A 19,780-nucleotide genomic window follows, 5' to 3' on the forward strand; every position below is an offset into this window, starting at 1 on the left:
TCGATAAGTGAATTTAATTATGAATGGAATTTTCAGAAGGACAGCTATTGGTGTTCTTATAGGTGTAGCTTGGTAACATGGAAATTATTAAACGAGTTCAATACTTCGTTTTGCCATTAGCTTTCCAGCGAGTGGTCTATACAACAGAAGTTTAATGAATCTTACATAACATATCAACAGTTGAAAGATTCTGTTGATCACATAGTTTTTATCTACGAAAATAATGGTGATTTTTTTTTTTTATCTTTTTTTTCTACCAAAGGCAAACGAATGTGTTTCGACTCCACACGGCGTCATTTATTCTTGTGTAAATTAGTTGTGACGTCACAATAATGTTATTACACACATGTATGGAACGATATGTCATATAGTATGGTAAAACGGACCAGCTATGTAATACATTGATTTAACATAGACAAACAAGATAAGATTATTTTGCATTACGTCAATCACGTCATAACCGGATATAACAATATCATACATGGCATTTTGATTAATCTATGAAGGCGAGTATACGCATGGGACTAAAGCATCAAAGATGATCTCAATAACACTCGGAAAGGAAACTAAAATATAATACATGCTCCAATATGAGAAAACGGATGTTGTGTCATATTTTAATCAATATTCATTATCAAAAATAAAGTCTTTCAATCTATATCTATACCTCGCTGCACTCATAACTTCCGTAATGGCACCATTTATTATGCTAATATGCTCGTCTGTGAAGATGTCGCTAGTCTTTATGGAATATTTCTGTTTCCGGTGATGTTGTCCCTCCTTATTGAAATCGGTACATATGTATTCCGCCTCTGTCGTTGGAACATTTAAAAATTTACTGATCCGTCTCAGTGTCGGGATGAGGTTTTCTTTTAAATCCACATAGCGAACCACCATTGAACGTTTTGGAAATGTCTTTAGCCAAACCAGATAGGATGACTTCCATTGACGAATTTGTGCTTTGACGTATTTATTCCAACCTAAAAAAACACAAAATAACAGAACATTTTTGTTGTCATTTATAATTTCACTTTTAGAGAGAAAAAAATATGCAAATACACTTGTTTAATACATAAATGCGCTTGTTTTACTACTTATATGGCACGGGATCAAATTCGTAATACTGTGTTATTGTTTCGAAGCCTCCGATTGGTCATTTGTTATCTCCAACAGTTATGACTGGCTAACCTTCTGGCCTTTAACCATTAACTACTTTTACATTTCTCACTTAATTGGGTCCTGTAACATTTGGAATATCATCATGGACAAATTTGTTTGCCGCGGGTCAACATTGGGATGACATGGTAAGAGGGTTGTCCTCATGGAAAGGTAGATTTTTCTGGGGTTCGAGTCGTTGAAATACAATTTGATGAGAGTAAAATAGACTTGTACGGAAGTGAGATATTGCAATGATCCTTGCCAACTTCACACCACCACCTCCCTCGTAATTCTCGATATGGATTGGAGTACCGATATCCATGTATGAATCATCAAATTAAATAACATATGTAAGACAAATTATTTAAATCTTTGTATCGAATCGTTGATATTTTAATGAAATGCTCGCGGCATCTAACATAGGCTTAACCCTCAAACTTCCCTTTCCCTAGTACAGTGGTATGTAAGTCGGTGTCATTTGTAACAAACACTACAAATAAGCATATATATGCAGCCTAACTTGCAAGTTCTATTTTATGCCAATCCTTTATGTATTCATTTTCTATCTGAACAAAAAGTAATTTGCTTCAGTAGTGACTAACTTTAAACAAGTCAAACGATGACCATCTACACAAATTTTAGTAGGCAACCAACGTGTATTCTCTTGATCAATTTACTAAAGTTTGGAATGGTTTGGTTTTTTAAACGTCCTATTAACAGCTAAGGTCATTAAAGGACCGCCTCCCGTGCGTGCGACATGCATGCGTGTGGTGAGTGCGTATGTGTGTTTTGGGAGGATGCTGTAAGTTCGTGTTAAGTCTCCTTGTGATAGGCCGGAACCTTTGCCGATTTATAGTGCTACCTCACCGAAGACACCCAGCAGGACACCCCACCCGGTCACATTATACTGTATGGCCTCTGCTAACAGCCATTTAAAAGTATTTAGCCAGTTTATGTGCTGTTCCATTTACAGTTACAATATAAGTATGCCCGCTAACAATAAAAAGATAATTTCGGTAAACAAATTGTGTGTAAAAGTGAGCATGAAACAAAAGAACATTAAACAAACGAATATGTAAATCATGCAAAAAATGCCTTAGTACAATCACGTGTATATTAAAATAACAAATGTAGATCTGGCCAATCTTGTGGTACAAACCACAGTTTTTAAATATAGGTTTTCAACACTTATAAGCTATATAATTCGGGAAAAAAAGAATATAACCGTCAACCTTGACATTGAAAACGTTTTAACAAAAATTTCAAATCTGCATATCAAAATAGAATGTATAAATTTGTTAACAGTGTAATTGACCCTTGACGTCTTGGTCTGAAAGGCATCCCAAGTTAGCACTTTTGGGGAAATATTTGATAAAATCTGGATGAAACTGGTCTCACACAAGTCTATATGCCATGCTACAATTGTGGGATCTCTTAATACAGTAACGACATTATGCATACATCGTGCGCACAATTGTCAAATGTGCAATTTAATCGCACATCTCTACGGTTTCGTAAGATCGGAGTTCAATACTGTGAAACGCCGAAAACATGTCCATGCTATCTTTATATTACAAGCATAATTTTTGTTTATGAAATCTTAATCTGTATGAAGTAAACAAGGAAGCAATGATTATCTGCATTGACCTACATAAATAGTATTACGTTCATATTATATTTGCATGAATCTAGGATTTCCTAACGTATATTGCACTGTATAGCCAGTGTGTTTTACTTCAATTTGGTGACGAAGAAATGCAATAGATTTGTGAGACTAATTTAGATCATTTATAGTCTGCTTCTTTCTTTCCACAGGTCTAGCACTTAAACATAAAGTGAATTGATTTGAAATAAAGTATAATCCAACATCGGTCTCCACACACGAATGTTTACAGTTTACTGAATGACCACAGAGTCAACGAAAGTTTATTTATCGAAACGACATGAGATCATCTATGTTTTCGTGTGTATATAAGCACACGGAACTGGTATAATCAAGGGTATATTCAGTATGAATTCTCTATGTGACATCCGACAATTCACGCATGGATGGCTAGTAATAGTAAGTAAGGTCATGGACCGGAGCCCTTGATGATTAAAAGTCGCTACTATCTAGTTGATGAAATAACAGCATTTGATTTTATTTCTTTAATTAGACTCCAAGATAAACTTGACCATGTAATTAAATGAAAGATATCCTAAAAAAAACTATGTATATCAAATATTTTTACCCAAATCGTTCCGAACATTTTAACATTATTTGAATTCAATACCTTAATTCATAAAAACCGCGATAGCTACCACATACAATTAGGTTGGATCCCTCATGGTGCGCACATTCGTTTGCACGATACAACCACACAATTCTATTATAGAACGCACACTGCACAGCGTGTAACGTTGTCCGCTCTTGTAAAAACATTTACCGCGTTACCCGGCCAAGGTTGTGATTTCAGTTGTGGCAGTTCCGCCTATTCGCGCATTGGGACCATAGACAATTTGAATGTGTCGCGAGCTGGGTATATTAAGGTTGTTATTTAGAAAAGGTTTGGCCGGGACAGGGATAATAATTCGAGTTAAACAGGGTATTCGAGGCATCCTAGTTCGAGTTTTTGAAAATATCAAGTCGTCGAATCAAATCAAAGGGACTTGAATTTTCATCCCATGGTCCATAAACATGTATCGATGACAGTACACCTTTAACACTTATTTTAATTATGTAACGAGTCGCTAAAAGATAACTATTTCATCACTCCAACAAGCAAGTCATGACAACGAATTCGAGAACTTGGTCGGCAAGTATATTTGTAAAAGAAGTCAATTATCAATCGAACCCCATCTTTCTGTTAGATTACAAATTTTGATTTATGCAATCTTTTCATTTTTTATTTTCTTTTCCTTTATTAGTATACCATTAACACTGTTATGTAATTGATATTCTAGTTAATAGTTGATAAGTCATTATTAAATGACATTTACAGCACATATAGGTTCCCATTATTATTCTTGTGTATTTCTAACAGCAAACACAGCTGCTGTCTCTTGGGTCAGTTTCGGGATCACCTTGTTCAAAGTTTGAACTGGGTCATGAATGCCAATTTTTACCCCATCTTTCTGTAAGATTACAAATGCTGATTTCTCCAATCTTAATTATTTTGGATGTAAACCATTAACATTGTTATGAAATTGATGAGTCATCACTAATTGACATTTACAACACATATTGGTCTTCATTATCATTCTTGTGAATTCCTAAAAGCAAACCTAGCTTCTGTCCCTTGGCTCGGTTTCTGCACAGTTGTATTAAGGATTGAATCTTGATTTGGTCGATTTCATGGGGTCATGGATTGAGTTGCTCTTGGGATAAATTTAATGAACTGTTCATGTTGAATTTGTCTCAAGAGCAACTCAGTTCATGACCCCATGAAATCGACCAAATCAAGATTCAATCCTTATATTTCAATTTTTTTTTCGAATAAAAAAGTCGGTCTAGATACTAATGTCTCGAAGCTTGTGCAAGTCCAAATGCGGAAAAGCCCGAGGAGTTCCGGATTGTGCATGTCTAGTCGGTCGAGTAAAATAGTAATGAGCAAATGAAACCGATTAAGTTTGCTAATTTCATTGAGTCCAACTTGAGGAAAAATTGAAATATATATAAATAGTGAAACGCCATCCAAGATTTTAAAATGTCATGATATGAAGTCTCTGTAATTTTATTAGTTTCCATGTATAAGGGTAAATAAACAAGGATTCAGTCTAATTGGATTGTTTAATACCCAATCAGTTATTTTGGATCGGATCTAAAAACATTGAATACTTAAAACTAATTAAATATAATTACGTAAGCCCGTTACCTCTCTTTATTCCTCTCAAATATCAAGTAGCAGCTTATATTAGTTTGGGTTGTTCCTGAACAATAAGTGGCATGTCTTACTCTGACATGCGTAAACTTCCGCAGAGTAACTGTTTATACTTCTTGATTCTTCTTTTTTATACATATTAATGTACTACGTCGCACATGCAATATTAACAAAGATGTGAAAATTATGGAAAATTATGCCTTTTCAATATCTATATAGTTTGAATAGTTAAACATGAAATAAAAACCAGATTTTTTGAAGAAATTCCAAAATTCTAATTTGTTGTTTCTTAAGTAGAACAAAGTGGGAAAACAGTTGCAGTCTGAGGCCTGCAATGAAAACGCGCCTTCTGAGAATGTTTGTCCATTGCAGTGTGGGCGTGGGAGTTGCATTTACTAACTTCAGAACATTTCGCTTAATGTAAAAAGAACATTTTCTCGCTCGAATTCATCTTTTATCTCCTGTTTCTAATATATTCAAAACTGTAGCTTCTTAGCATATATGATATCTAACATGTTATTTTCAGAATGTTCATGTTTAGTTTTTTTTCTGTTTGTATTTGTTAGACAAAACATAGTCGTAGGAAAGCTTTCTCTCGTCATTTATTCTACTTTCATGCATCATAATTTATATTCCTTATATCAATATAGTGTAATGTTAAGCCTTTTTTCTAATGATGTATGCTGATGATTTGGTATTGCTAACTGAAACTACGAGTGACTTACAAGATATGTTGGATATGTATAAAAAGAAAATAGTTGTTTTTTGAAAAAGTGTCAATTTACATAAAGATGATAAGTGTTTTTATAATGTTGAGCAGCTCCACTCCAAGTCGTAAACCAGTTCACATGTTTTGAAGTTGTTTTTATATTCAACAATAATTTTAGTCCACTACAAAAACAGCCGATCAAGGGCGAAAAGCTGTATTTGCACTGTTTTCAAAATGTAATTCTTTGCAATTGAACTGTGTTACACTTGTGAACCTGTTTTAATACATATGTGAAATGTATAATATTCTATGCCTCTGCAGTATGGGGTACCTGTAAGGCTATTGACATTGAAAAGATACAACTTAAATTTTGTAAAAGGATATAACATGTTAAAAAATCAACATGTACTGTTATGGCTTATTTTGAGCTGGGTATGTTTCCAATTGTATATACCCAGCATTATAAATTGATAAAGTATTGGTTTTAAGCTATTAAACACTAAGAACTGTATTCTCAAAGCTGCGTTCGAGGAACTAATGTATATGCCAGAAAGGAATAATGATTTTAATTGGGTGATTTTTGTCAAAGATACACTTTTTGCACTTGGCTTCGGTGAAATGTGGTTAAATCAAAACAACATTAATGCTTCTATCGATTTATCATGCAACAAACAAAGAATTTATGTATAAGTTCCTCAAGATGTTATGTGTATAGGCATTAGTAGATGATATCTCACTACAATACTATTTATATAAAAACATCACAAAACGTAATAGAATTACTTTGACTAGAATTCGTCTATCGGCACATACCCTTCATATTGAAACAGGATGTTATCAGAATATTGCAAGAAATTTACGTCTGTGTAGAGTTTGTAACTCTGACGTCATAGAAGACGAGTATCAATTTCTGTTAATTTGCCAATTCTTTCAAAACCCAAAGATCAAGATGTATTAAAACGTACTACTAGAAAAAAAAACATTTGTATTCAAGTTGACCCAATTAATATTAACAACTAATTTCAAAGTTTATCAATGCTGAGTAAATACATATATGATGCTACACAACTACGGGAAAGTATGATTTAATACATATTACCTAATTTTGATATGTACATTCTCTACACAATTTATTTTCATTACGTCGATATCATGCAGTGCCCGCCAACTGAACAATGTACATGTTTCTACTGATGAGCTATAAAGCTCAAGGTTAATAAACAAATTGAAATTGCTATTGTTACTTTTATATTAAAATTGTATTCATTTCGGTGAGTAATACTCTCATAATTAGCTTACTAAAATGAAATGATATTGTATCAATTTCCCCGTAACACATACATTTTTATTATCTTTGGCACAAAGAAGGCGCTATATTTTAAACGTTTGGATTCAATTTACACAGATTAGCAAAAAGGAAGGGAAAAATAGAGAAAAGATCAATCTGACATGGAACCTATAAAGATCGTTCAATGGTGGGCGCCAAGATCCCTCTGGGATCTCTTGTTTCAATTCTTGTTAGGTAATTTTCTATAATACATTTACTGCCAGTGTCCTGTTAAGTATTCGTTACTGTCCATATGTCGATTGGTATTCCCATATATAGTATGTTACCTGTTCGGTAATGTCCGTGCTTGTCCATGTTTGGCAGTGTTACGTGTGACAGGTGAGGATGAACGAAACCAAAATATATTCGCGATACAGCACATACAGCATGTTACAAGTAACGAGGACGCATCGTCTTGGGTCCTTTTCTCACAAAGTACATTTATACCTATACAGGTCGACACGTGACATTTCGATACAACTACAACCAGTTGGTGAAGATAAGTAGTGTATACTATATATAGAATAAATACATTTTAATTCGTATTTTAAGAACAATAGTACTTGTTATAATTGACATTGAATCTAAGGCAAGCTTTTAATTATTTCAGTGGTTGACTTTTTATACAGGTTGAACCAGATACGCTCTTTACTCGAGACTTCCAGAAAGAATTTCCTAAAAGCTTCTGTAAAATTACACGAAATCGACATGATTTTCGAAACTCTATTGTGTCCGTTCTGTCAGAACCCAAATGTACCGTTTCTCTAACAATTACTTTGACTACTTATGATTTCAGTCTCGTCAGTTTTAATACTACTGATGTATACATAATATAGTTGTGAAAATGCCAAATATAACCCAACATATCCACTTATTAGATTTTCTCCCAGAACTAACACGTATACCAAACGGTTGATCGCACCGAGGCCTAAAACGTTTAAAGTTTCAGCGAACAATTTGGTTTCCGTTTTTCATTCTCAAATCGCTACTCTATACCAGTTGATAGCTACATTTAGTCGTATATAAATTTCGTTCCGTAAGGACCGATGACTCTGTTACACCTCTTCCATATGACGTTGTTTTAATTAAAAAGTAAATAGTTAAAACGGATCGAATATTATCAAACATTATGCTTGTGTGTGTTGTGTTACATTTAAGCCTTTTGCTAATATGACTTTAAGCTGTATCTCTTCGGTAATTGTTAAAAATTTGGAAAATATTTTGGAAAGATGATCATATCATCCCTCTTTACATCATACACCTGAATAAAATGTATTAGGCTTTAAGCTACAGATTCAATTAAGAAGCCTATTTTCCGTTTAGATTTGGCGAAATCGATGATTTCTTATTGTCCGTTAAAGATTGACTACTGACGTATAAAACACAATATTTAGATGGTGGGTGAAGACAATAATGGTCTTTAATTTCCTTGTGCGATTAAAACGTATTGAGATTGATTGAAACTAACTACTTTAATAGAAGCTCGCAGAGTATACCATATACAACAAAGGGTTTGTATGACCTGTTACGACTACAATAGAAAAACTATTCTGGGGATAATTGTACCTGCTTTATGCCAACTTGTTTTCTTTTCAACAAATCAGTTTTTGTGTGGAAATATTACAATTTATTACAAATCCTTACAAATAATACGCAAGATTTTTATTTTCATATCAATAATTTTTTTCCGAAATATACATGTAACCAAAATAACTGCGAACAACTTTTTATGCGTTATCATTTCCCGGACATTGTGAAACGGCCTACAAACGATAGCCAATGAAAACATGATTAAAAAATATTCCCCGTCAACGGTCACCGTGTAAACCGATCAAAACGTATTGAGAGGGTTTTCCACGTGTGAAATAAAATATATATTATTCAACAGCTATAATGATTATGGCTGCCTTCGAAGTTGAATAACATACCTATATTGCGTTAGAAAAAGTTGTATTTACCTGGAAATCTAGAATGCTTGTTTGCAATTAACTAGACAGGCATGTCAATTAATATAAACAAGACTACTACTTAATATGCACTATTCGTATATTATATCTCAAGCTTCAAAGACATAAAAAGGATGAAGGGAAATCAAACACAAGCCTCTTAAAAAATTAGATCAGACGATGCAGACCTGATCAACTTAAGAGAAAGGAAGTAAAACAAAACAATAAACATACAAATGAGGCAAAGAAGCGAGTAGAAATGTATCATGTAACTGTTACTTTATCCTTAAACTTGTGATGCTATGATCTGAGGTAATGATACATAGTGGCAACAGACGTGACCTAAATACATGTTATATGAGGAAAACACAACTGACTGCGGTGATCTTAATTTCAAGGGTCATCTACATTGCAAATCTTAGGTTATTTATAGGCATACAAAATCACGATTGTGGTACAATTAACAGACGTAGCTGGATCAAATATTTGCATTAAAGATGGCTAACCATGTGGCTTACTATTTACAGCTGTTTTTTTTAATTTCTTTAAAACATGCGCAAAAATGCAATAATAATATAAAATGGATAATATAATAAACTAATGTGTATCAAATACATTGCATACAATAACCGATATGTTCACTAATGTTTATATATCACAACAGCTGCTTTTATATCACCAGATTTGACTTTACGCGTATTAGGGACCAACCAACCAATTGTTTTTCCATATACTTTAGTGTTAACGTTTTGGAGTATTTCATTCAAACTCATGAATTCAATATGACAATTATGGTTTATAACGAAAGTTTAGGGTCTCATAAAACACATTATCAAAAAAGGTGGGTCCTTCAGCTCAAATTTTCTCCAGGGTAGCCATTTTGAAAATGGGTGAATTTCGAAGTAAACATTCTTAAAAATCTGAAATGCTTACCTGTTAATTATTATTACCTGAACTTTTGGAAAAAAATTCAATCGGACTTACGAAATTTATATCAACATTTCTTATGGATAGCTGCCTATCAGTCTACATATCTATTTTCTTACTTCATATCATACTGGCCAATCAGTGGCTGCCAGATATTTTATCCTTGGCTCAACTTTCTATACACCGGGGATGTTTCAAAAATCTATTTTTTTCAATTGGTTGGGTGTTCCCTATAAACTTTGATTCTATTTCGCCTATACTACCGGTCGAATATAATTTCCCTTGTCCATATGTTAATTGAGAATTGATCGTTTTTAAGGTAAAACTTACGCTTTACAGACAAACAATGGACACCCCCCCCCCCCCCCCCCCCCCCGACATAACTTCACCAGATTATCAGGCAGTTGAGCTTAAACTCAGTTATAATAAATTCCGAAAAAACGAAGTACGCCCTACCTTCAAGCCAGAGAACGAAAGATAGCATATTGAACTCACCAGTAGTGTTGAAACTAGACCGGTCCACAAGGGCATGGAATCGATCACGTGGTTTTTTAGACTGTTTTGGTGCATCGACAGTCGTATTATTTCCTGCTGATTTAGGAGTCTTCCCTGAACTCCAGTTGAAAAACGCCTTCAAAGCGTCAAATGGATTTCTGATCAAAATCACAGCCTTCTGAAACTGGGTCAAATTCTTCGTCCTATGACTTTTATACACTATACAACCTTTCGACTTATGATTGGGAAAGATACATTCTCCCGGAAATCCACGGACACTCAGGAATTTATCACAGTAGACGGTTCCAGTACAATAACCTATAACAAGAAAATAGCTCCAAATTATCTTATTATATAATCTGAACGGATCAGCCAATCAAGATTCATTATTTCGTTTTTCTGCCTTATTTTGTTTTACTTCAATTAAGTTTCTTTATTAACCGTTACAGTATAATTATTTCGTTTTCCTTTCCTATCATAATGTTAACACAGTGGAATCCAAATGTATCCGTTCTTCATGATTACGGTTCAAGTAACTTATTATTAGGAAAGGATCAAATACTCAAAAAAATTGTTTTATCGCTTATCCGTTGCTTCTGGAATTCGCAGAAGATTAGCATCGGTAGGAACAGGTTTTTTTTCTCGCATGGCATAAGGTCATCTTATTCAGTGTTCTGATATCTTTGCTGTTTATTTGTTTTATATGTATGCTATACATAAAGATGAAGGATCTGATGCTACTTAACTTAATTACCCTCTCAAAGAAACAACAAGCATTTCAAAGGTCAACTAACCTGAGAAAGGGCGGACTGTTCGTTCGTATCCATAGAAATACTCAGCATTAAGCAGGAACAAAGTTATAACCACTTTTCAAGCCACGGGATAGAGTCCACAACTTTCATTAAAACGGGGACAGGGTGAATATTTCGAATTCCACATTGTAATTGGAACGTTTCTTCATAGTAACACCCATGTAACGTGAGTTCCTCACTAACTTCGCTAATTTTACATTCGACTTGTCCCCATTTACACAACACACCTGGCTGCCCTGAGGGAGGGTGTTATAGTTGCACGTGTTGCCTCCATTTCATGATCAAAGAAGGTGACTAAATTTGGAACAAAATAATGTCTCTTCTTTAAGACAATATTTTTTTCATAATGTCTTCTTTGACACTGCCTCACTTTTGGCCTTATTTTCAGCGTTCGCCCCAACGAGGAAGGCTTTTTGGACCTGTCACAAAGCCGGGACATACCAGAGGGTATAACAAGAGGTCCATGGGCCCTGTATTGCTCACCTGGTTGGATTTGACCGAACGTCAAAATAATGTAAATGTTCATTTCGTTAATAGCTTTATTTGTCAATCTCAAACAATGTCTGAAAAATTATAGTGTAGGGATCTCAACTGATTTAAAGAAATAACCAAGAAGTGAAGTCCAGACACTCTAAGGGTGTGAAAAGACCCCGGGGATTGTTTTTATAAAATGATTGTGTTTAAAGAAACTTAATCCTTTTGGTTAGGGAAAGACCGATGGGATTACTTATACATGGTTATAGGATGGGGATCTCAACAGTTTCAAAAATATAGCCAAGACACTGCTGGTAGATCCTTGGAGGTGTGGTATTATGCCATGGCCCATTTTAACATCATGATTGTGTTTATCTCTAGATGCCCAACAATGAAATATATGGTTATAGGGTGGGCTCTCAAGATTTTCAAAAATGTAACCAGGAAACCCAGCCCCTATGGATGGGGAAATACCCCAGGGCCTATATCTACAACATGATTTTTGTTATCTCTTCATCCCCAACAATGCTATAAATGTTTAGAGGATGGGGATCTAAGTGGTCTCTAAGATATATCAAAGAAACTTAGTACGTAGGGGTGAGGAAAGACCCTAGGGCATACGTCTGGGTTGGTCAGAGATACTATTTATGAACATATCTGTTCCCTTCCCCATGGCGGTTTCTGACCAAACAAATATATTGACTATTAATGACTATTTAGCGATTTAAAGGACTAATCTTTATTTATCCTATAGGGCTCCATCCCCCTAAGGTCAGCGCCACCATTCAAAATCTGTTTCTCTTTTTCCAAATGGCCCCTAGGGGAGTCATAACCATCATTTATGCATAATATGTTCCGCTGATAAGATGTTTCTGACTAAATTTGGTTCAAAAACATTCGTAGGTTTATGACTAGTAGCGATTTAAAGGCGTTAGCTCTATTTCCCCCATCGGGCCCTTGTCTCTCTGGCCCCTTGGGAGGTCAGAGTCACCATTTATGCACAATATGTTCCCCTTCCCCCAAGGATTTTGCTGACCAAATTTTGTTGGAATCAACCAATCACTTTATGACAAGTAGCCACTTTAAAGCAACTACCTCTATTTCCCCTATCAGGCCCGCCCCTTTGGCCCCTTGGTGGTCAGAACCGTCATTAAACAAAATCTATTCCCCTTTTCCCAAGGATGTATCTGACCAAATTTGCTTAAAATCCACTAAGTATTTTATGACTAGTAGCGATCTAAACAAATGTTGACGGACGACGAACGGACGACGGACGGACGACGGATGCCGCGCCATGGAATAAGCTCACTAGACTTCGGTCCAGGTGAGCGTAAAATGGTTGTTTGCTTAGCGCTCAGCATTGTTTTAGAGTGTAACTACTGGTTCACCCGATATCAGTACAATGTGTCTGACTGGGGTTTCCTCCTGGGTATTTTTAGTAGTTTGTTTCATTTATGCTGCACTATAAAGTTGTACTCAGTTCCTTATAAGGAGACCACACACAAACGTACAAAACACACACACATACACTATTTACATGCATCAGTCCCAAAGTTGAGGCTCTCGCTAAGTGCTGATAGGACGTTCAGCAATACAAAAACAATCATGACCTTCCTGACAGTAATCGACTACTAAAGATTTTTTTCAAGAGAGATACATTTTGAAAGGCTGAAGAAACACGCATAACGTCCTCGAAACCGTCAGGTCATAGAATATTGTGAATGTGAAATTGGAATAGGTGAAATGCCCAAAAAGGGAAATGTATGCATAGACTACTTACAATTGTTTATTATGAAAGAGGTGTTCGATAATGAGCTTAAAAAAGATACACTATACCTGTGAGTTGTTGGATCATATGCCTTGTCCATGTGTTTCCCGACCCTGGGTAGCTCAGAAGAGCTACACGTATAAAACTGGCGTTTTTTGTCATAATAGCAACATTTCGCAAAGGACAGAATTCCGATTCAGCCTGAAAAATCGGATGACTTCTTGAAATATCCAGAACAGAACTGGGACTTAATCCATGGTTTGAGTGATACAGATTAAAATCAGTATTGATAACAAGTAGAAATCCAAGCCCAAACATGCCGAAAATTGCTCCAAAACATTTGCGTGAAATGGAAAACATGATAAGCCTTGTCTTATTAGATTCCTGGTTGGAACTAAATGCTACCAAGCGGTCGGTAGGATGTGGGTCTCATTGATGCTCGGTTATATTACACAATTTATCGTCAGACGATTAAAACAGAACAGAAAAAATAGCATCGATTACAAAACGCTCACCTTCAAAATGAAATCAGATACAGAACAATGTTTTTTTTTATTTCTTTCACAAGGACAGGCCATTTGATTCATTTGGAATAACGTATGTACCTTAACCGCGAGTGTTGAATCGCCCTGCAGAAGAGTCTAAACCAGGATTTGACCTCAATAAACCAAGTAAAATTGTTACACGTACTTGCACTTTAGTAAAATTGTTACACATACTTGCACTTTAACAATGGCCGTCCATGCAAACACACCTACAATAAGTAGTTTACAAAGAGTGAACTGATCGCGCACGCGAATATCAACACGTTTACCTGACGTTATAGCAGAGTAGTGCATATGGTCAGTAATTCTATCTTCTAAATTCATCCTAAATGATAAGTTGCAAATTATGTATAGATCTGAAGTAGTTCTATTTGTTCGCGTGCTTGCATATCATAACTTCGCGTTGACCATGAAACGCTTTAAATATATAGCATATAATATATAGTATAACCACACATGTCAATCCCCCCCTTTTTTTTTTTTTTCGTTTTTTTTTTTTTTAATTTTTATTATTTCTACTGTATCCTACGTAAATCGCTGCCAACTCCTGAGATATATCAAATGTAGAATTGCCATGTCCACATTCTCCTATCGGCCATTTTCTTCAACTGACGTCTCAAAAAATCTGTTTCACAGGTATATCTCAACACGAATAGAGGCTATGGTAAGCGACGATAATCGGCCACATGTAACATTGCTCACACCCATTTTAACTGATAAAAATAAAGTACAATGCAGAAATATCCGCGTTTATCTTAATATATATCATAAAATATAATATGCATATCTACATAAATATTTGTCATCACAAATGAGCAAGAGACAAAGCCGTTCCATGGATCTCTATTGCAGTACGAAATGAATGTCTAATCTGGTATATACAAAACCCATTGTTATTTAACAATTCATTTTACCGTCCGAGTCAACGATAAATCAAAATTGTCTATTTCAGTCGATGGGTGACTTATGATTGAAAGCATGCCGTTATTATCTATCATAAACTAAAAACAAATTCAAATCCTCATTGCATCTTTATCCAATGAATCTTACTGAAGATTTTTGTAATATTTTATGGGGGTTATATCATGCATATACAGAACTTACATGTTGTTAGATATCAAATAAGATGAAATGCGTGGATAACACACTCCTCAGTCCTGATGGTTTGTCGTAAATTTGCAGTGTTAACATCGTATTGCCTACCTGTAGACACTGGCTCAGCAGATTCAGGCATGATGCTCCATCTGTTGCGTAACAAATTAATTAATGCTTTCTGGATGGAAAAAAATTATGTAGCACTTTCATTCTTTTGAGACTGGTGTTTTTTCATAGAGGTTTTGTTGATAGTATATAGTACATTATAGAATGAAAACCATCATACACTAGCGATCATCATTAATGCAAAAATACAATCCTTCTATATACCAAAACTTTGAATATCAAATGTATGATTTAGACTTGTGCCCGATGATTTCTCGCACACTTTACCATAAAGCATATATTTCAGATGTGATCACAATCTAGTAATTTTTGTCGTACAAACCAGTTTTGTTGCTTGCTAGAGCGTAACGGCTTATATTTAACACCGTCTTCAGAATGTTTTGAGATGAACCCAAATATAGCTCACAGCCACAGTTTACTCCCATGTCTCTTTTCCGACATCTATTTGAATTGTCTAATGGTATAATGTAAAAAGAACGTGAAAGGGCTTTAATGAAGGATGCAGGTTGAGATGTGTCGCTTTGCACATATATTATAATATCAATACTATTTTGACTACGCAAGGGCCTTGATATAGTTGAATCCGGGTATGAGTCTCCAAGCAGAGTATAAACTAAAACGCCGGTACATCCATAGATACTATTATCGAAACACACTCTAATTAAAAGAGGATCGATTTGTGAATAATGAACCGTTGTTTGTTTGTTTGGGTTTTTTTTTATTTCATTTTGAAATTCTCTAACATGTAATGTCAGCTTTAAGCAAGTAAGCCCTATTACTAAAAATCCACTAGTATGTGCGATGACATCAAAGAGTCAATGTAACAACATTTGAAAGATCGCATACAGCATCAAAATATCTTGCGGCCATATCGTGCACACATCGTTCACACACGGTGCGCTAACAATTATGTGATGTGCGATTGTACCGCAATTACAATCACGATTAAATCGTGTATTCGGTTTAGCCTGTATGAAATAAGAAATGAAGTTTAAGGTATAGATTAAGCCGCCTTATTTTTGAAGTCATTTAGGCAAGTAAGGCTTATTTACGAGACCGTGCTAATTTCCACCAGAAAAAAAAATCATTAATGAATAACACTCCTCGTTGCAAATAATTGTTAATGAAATCGTCAGCACTATTCTTAATTACACAAAATCATTCATTACATTTATTTTTTCTTTATCTTGAACTCGACTAGATATACAGGTCGAAAAACTTCATTCCTTGCTTATAAACATATGTTCGATATTTCAAATGCACAACTAACTTTGAGCAAAACATGTCACAGGGTAACCATGTGATTGTTTTACTATATGTTCATAGACACAACAATGCATGTTGAATTAAGTAATTATATCAAAAATAACCTGTCGTCCTTACCTCTGATTACCTCATCCATTATATCGACTGATATAGGTTGGTCACTTTTCATAGATATATCGTTAGTTCAACAAGAACATGAAATATCGCCGGCAGTTGTCACGTAGTCGATACACCTGAACAATCAACAGGTAAGCATACCAGGAAGAGAATGCAGAGGTCGATGTTGTTGACATTTACCCAAATTATCTGAAATGTTCATATTTTTTTCTGCCGTTGGATACACATGTTTATATGTAATACAAGTACCAGGTATACCTGCAGATGAAATATTATGAAACTACCAGTCGGAAACAAATTAAAGCCAAACATTTTCAATCCGTTATTTAGCCCAAGAAAAAAAACAAAAATCAAATTCATGGACGGATTTGGTAATATATATACATGTTTATGTATGTTTAGCAAATGGGGTTTTTATTTAAAAAAAAACAACAACAAAAAAACAGCAGAGGGTTATGACAGTTGACAAAATGAAAGATAAAGCCGGCATATTATCGAGACCGGCCTAACTTCGATTCAGGCTTATTATCGGGATTTTAGGGAACTTGGAGAACACATCTATGACCACGATTACGTAGGCATAAATGTCGTTTTCACTCTACAACTGGAGGTATGCTTACATATCATAATAATAAATAATAATTTGATTTATATATATATATATCACAACATCATTACAACATAGCCATCTAAAAGCCAACTCGTTATGTGTGGTTATTTGACCTTTACCAACCAGTCAATGTCTTACACACGATATTTCTGGCTCTGACCTACCACATACTCATTTCGCAGCTGAGTCGACTGTAACACACTACAGAGTAAAATATATACCGATAGCACACAGCACCTGTGTTGTGATTCGAACTAGCGACCCCTCGGTCACATAGCCCTGCGTCCTACTGCTAGACCAGCGTGCCTCCATATACACCAAAATACTACTTGATAATAGGTAATGTTGTCTACAAAAATATCAATACTTGTAATTATATTGAGGATGGTTGGTTGGTTTATTTTGTTTAACGTCCTGTTAACAGCTAAGGTCATTTAAGGACGGCCTCCCGTGCGTGCGACATGCATGCGTGTGGCGAGTGCGTATTTTATATTGAGGAAGCGTGAAAACAAATAAGTTTCATTAGCGACGTTGACATTAATGAGGTCATTTCTCGATGTACCATTTGCTAAAATTTTGTTTCATGAGTATGTAAGATTTGTTCTGTGTCAACATCTAGTTCTTCATAAAACTTGATAGAACATGATATTATTATTTGTTTTGTTCACAGATCAGTCACATTTCTTTAATTGATTTTGTACAGGGTTTCATTTTTAGCTCACCTGCCCGAAGGGCAAGTGAGCTTATGCCGTTGCGCGTCGTCCGTCGTCCGTCCGTCCGTCCGTTCGGCGTAAACTTTTCCATTAAAACAACTTCTTCTCAATAACCAAAATGCCTAGAGACCTAATATTGGGCCTGTAGCATCCTGGGGTGAATGAAGGGCTACCAATTTAGTTCAAATGAATGAAGTTGACCTTCATTCAAGGCCACAGGGGTCAAAAAAGCTAAACTCTTTAAACAACTTCTTCTCAATAACCAAAAGTCCCAGGAAGTTGGGTCCGTAGCATGCTGGGGTGAAGGGCTACGAAGTTTGTTCAAATGAATGACCTTGGCCTTCATTCAAGGTCACAGGGATCAAATATCCTTAAAAAATTAAACAACTTATTCTCAATAACCAAGAGTCCCAGGGAGTTGATATTGGGTCTGTAGCATGCTGGGGTAAAGGGCTAGGAAGTCTGTTCAAATGAATGACCTTGACCTTCATTCAAGGTCACAGGGATAAAATAGGATGAAATCTTTAAATTACTTCTTCTCAATAACCAAGAGTCCCAGGGAGTTGATAATAGGTTTGTAGCATGCTCGAGTGAAGGGCTACCAAGTTTGTTCAAATGAATTACTTTGACCTTCAATCAATGTCACAGGGGACAAAAAGGCTAAAACCTTTAAACGACTTCTTTTCAATAACCAAGAGTCCAAGGGAGTTGATATTAGGTCGGAAGCATGCTAGGATAAAGGGCTACCGAGTTTGTTTAAATGAGTGACCTTAATGACCTTAACTTTCATTCATTGTCATAGGGGTCAAAAAGGCTAAAACCTTTAAACGACTTCTTCTCAATAACCGAGAGTCCCAGGGAGTTGATATTGGGTCTGTAGCATGCTGGGATAAAGGGCTACCAAGTTTGAGCAGAGCCAGATCGCAAAATCTTAATTCACTCAAATTTCATTCAATTGATTAAAATGAAAATCACGAATTCTTTTATCTACGAAGGTTACCAAATATACGGTACGTGATGGTCATTTGAACAAACTTGGTAGCCAATCATCCCAGTATGCCACTGACCACATATCTTGACCCTGGACCTCTTAGATAATGTAAGTAACAGATCAATGTATGTTGGGGTATTTTTTGTATGGAGTTAAAATGATTAAAAATGATACATGTATCCATCCTTTGCCATTATTTTTGAGAGACGACTATATCAAAAACCTTTGCGATAATTTAGTTTTCAATAGAAATTGAAGAGATGTTATGCCTGAGTGTATAGCATTATCAAATGAAAATGTTTAAGGATAATAAGATATGCCCTAGTGCATGTAAATGACAAATGTAAGGGGACAATTCAATTAAAACTGTGAAGTTGTCGTCTCCATTACGTGAGAATGAAATGCAAACACACTATTGATGATTTTTTCAATGTATAGCAATGTCAAACTTGGTTATCGTTTTTACTAAATTGCGAAGTTTAGAAAGAAGGCCATGATGCCATACCCGGTCTAATGGCTAACTAATGTCATAGAAAACCATTCTGAGTTATTTACGTTTATCTAAAGTGGCAAAAGTATTATACGAAATAACTATAAATTGACTTGATATGTAATCATCGGATTTGGATCAAGATTTATAAGATGAAAGAAGAGATTTGTCAGTTAAATAGCTAAATATACATTAAAACAATAATTTGGTTGAAGGAAATGAACGAGTGGTAGTTAAGTGATTGATGAAATTAAGTTTGCATTGGATACCTAATAATATCGTCTACTTCGTTGATTAGACTCTGGTTTATATGACCAGTACCAACAGCTTATTTTGCATACCGTCAATCAC

The 19,780-nt window shown here is 35.2% G+C and overlaps 1 protein-coding gene across 1 annotated transcript; it reads right to left on the reverse strand.

Annotated features, from left to right (window-relative positions):
- Positions 1 to 549: 549 nt before the first annotated feature.
- LOC117340494 (WSC domain-containing protein 1-like) lies at positions 550 to 15,255 on the reverse strand. The gene is made up of 5 exons (XM_033902254.1): positions 15,225 to 15,255; positions 14,196 to 14,230; positions 13,545 to 13,677; positions 10,423 to 10,740; positions 550 to 980 (listed from the first exon to the last, which is right to left on the reverse strand). The coding sequence occupies exons 1-5, from the start codon at positions 15,253 to 15,255 to the stop codon at positions 622 to 624; spliced, it is 876 nt and encodes a 291-aa protein (XP_033758145.1). The 3' UTR covers positions 550 to 621.
- Positions 15,256 to 19,780: the final 4,525 nt, after the last annotated feature.

Source organism: Pecten maximus, chromosome 13, assembly GCF_902652985.1.
Source record: "Pecten maximus chromosome 13, xPecMax1.1, whole genome shotgun sequence".
Taxonomy (NCBI): Eukaryota; Metazoa; Mollusca; class Bivalvia; order Pectinida; family Pectinidae; genus Pecten; species Pecten maximus.

Coding starts and splice junctions, on each gene's coding strand:
- LOC117340494 (XM_033902254.1), bottom strand. CDS start 15,255: ATGCCTGAATCTGCTGAGCCAGTGTCTACAG. Junction 13,678..14,195: donor CGGCCATTGTTAAAGTGCAA/GTATGTGTAACA, acceptor CCGATTTTTCAG/GCTGAATCGGAATTCTGTCC. Junction 10,741..13,544: donor TATGATCCAACAACTCACAG/GTATAGTGTATC, acceptor TTCTTGTTATAG/GTTATTGTACTGGAACCGTC.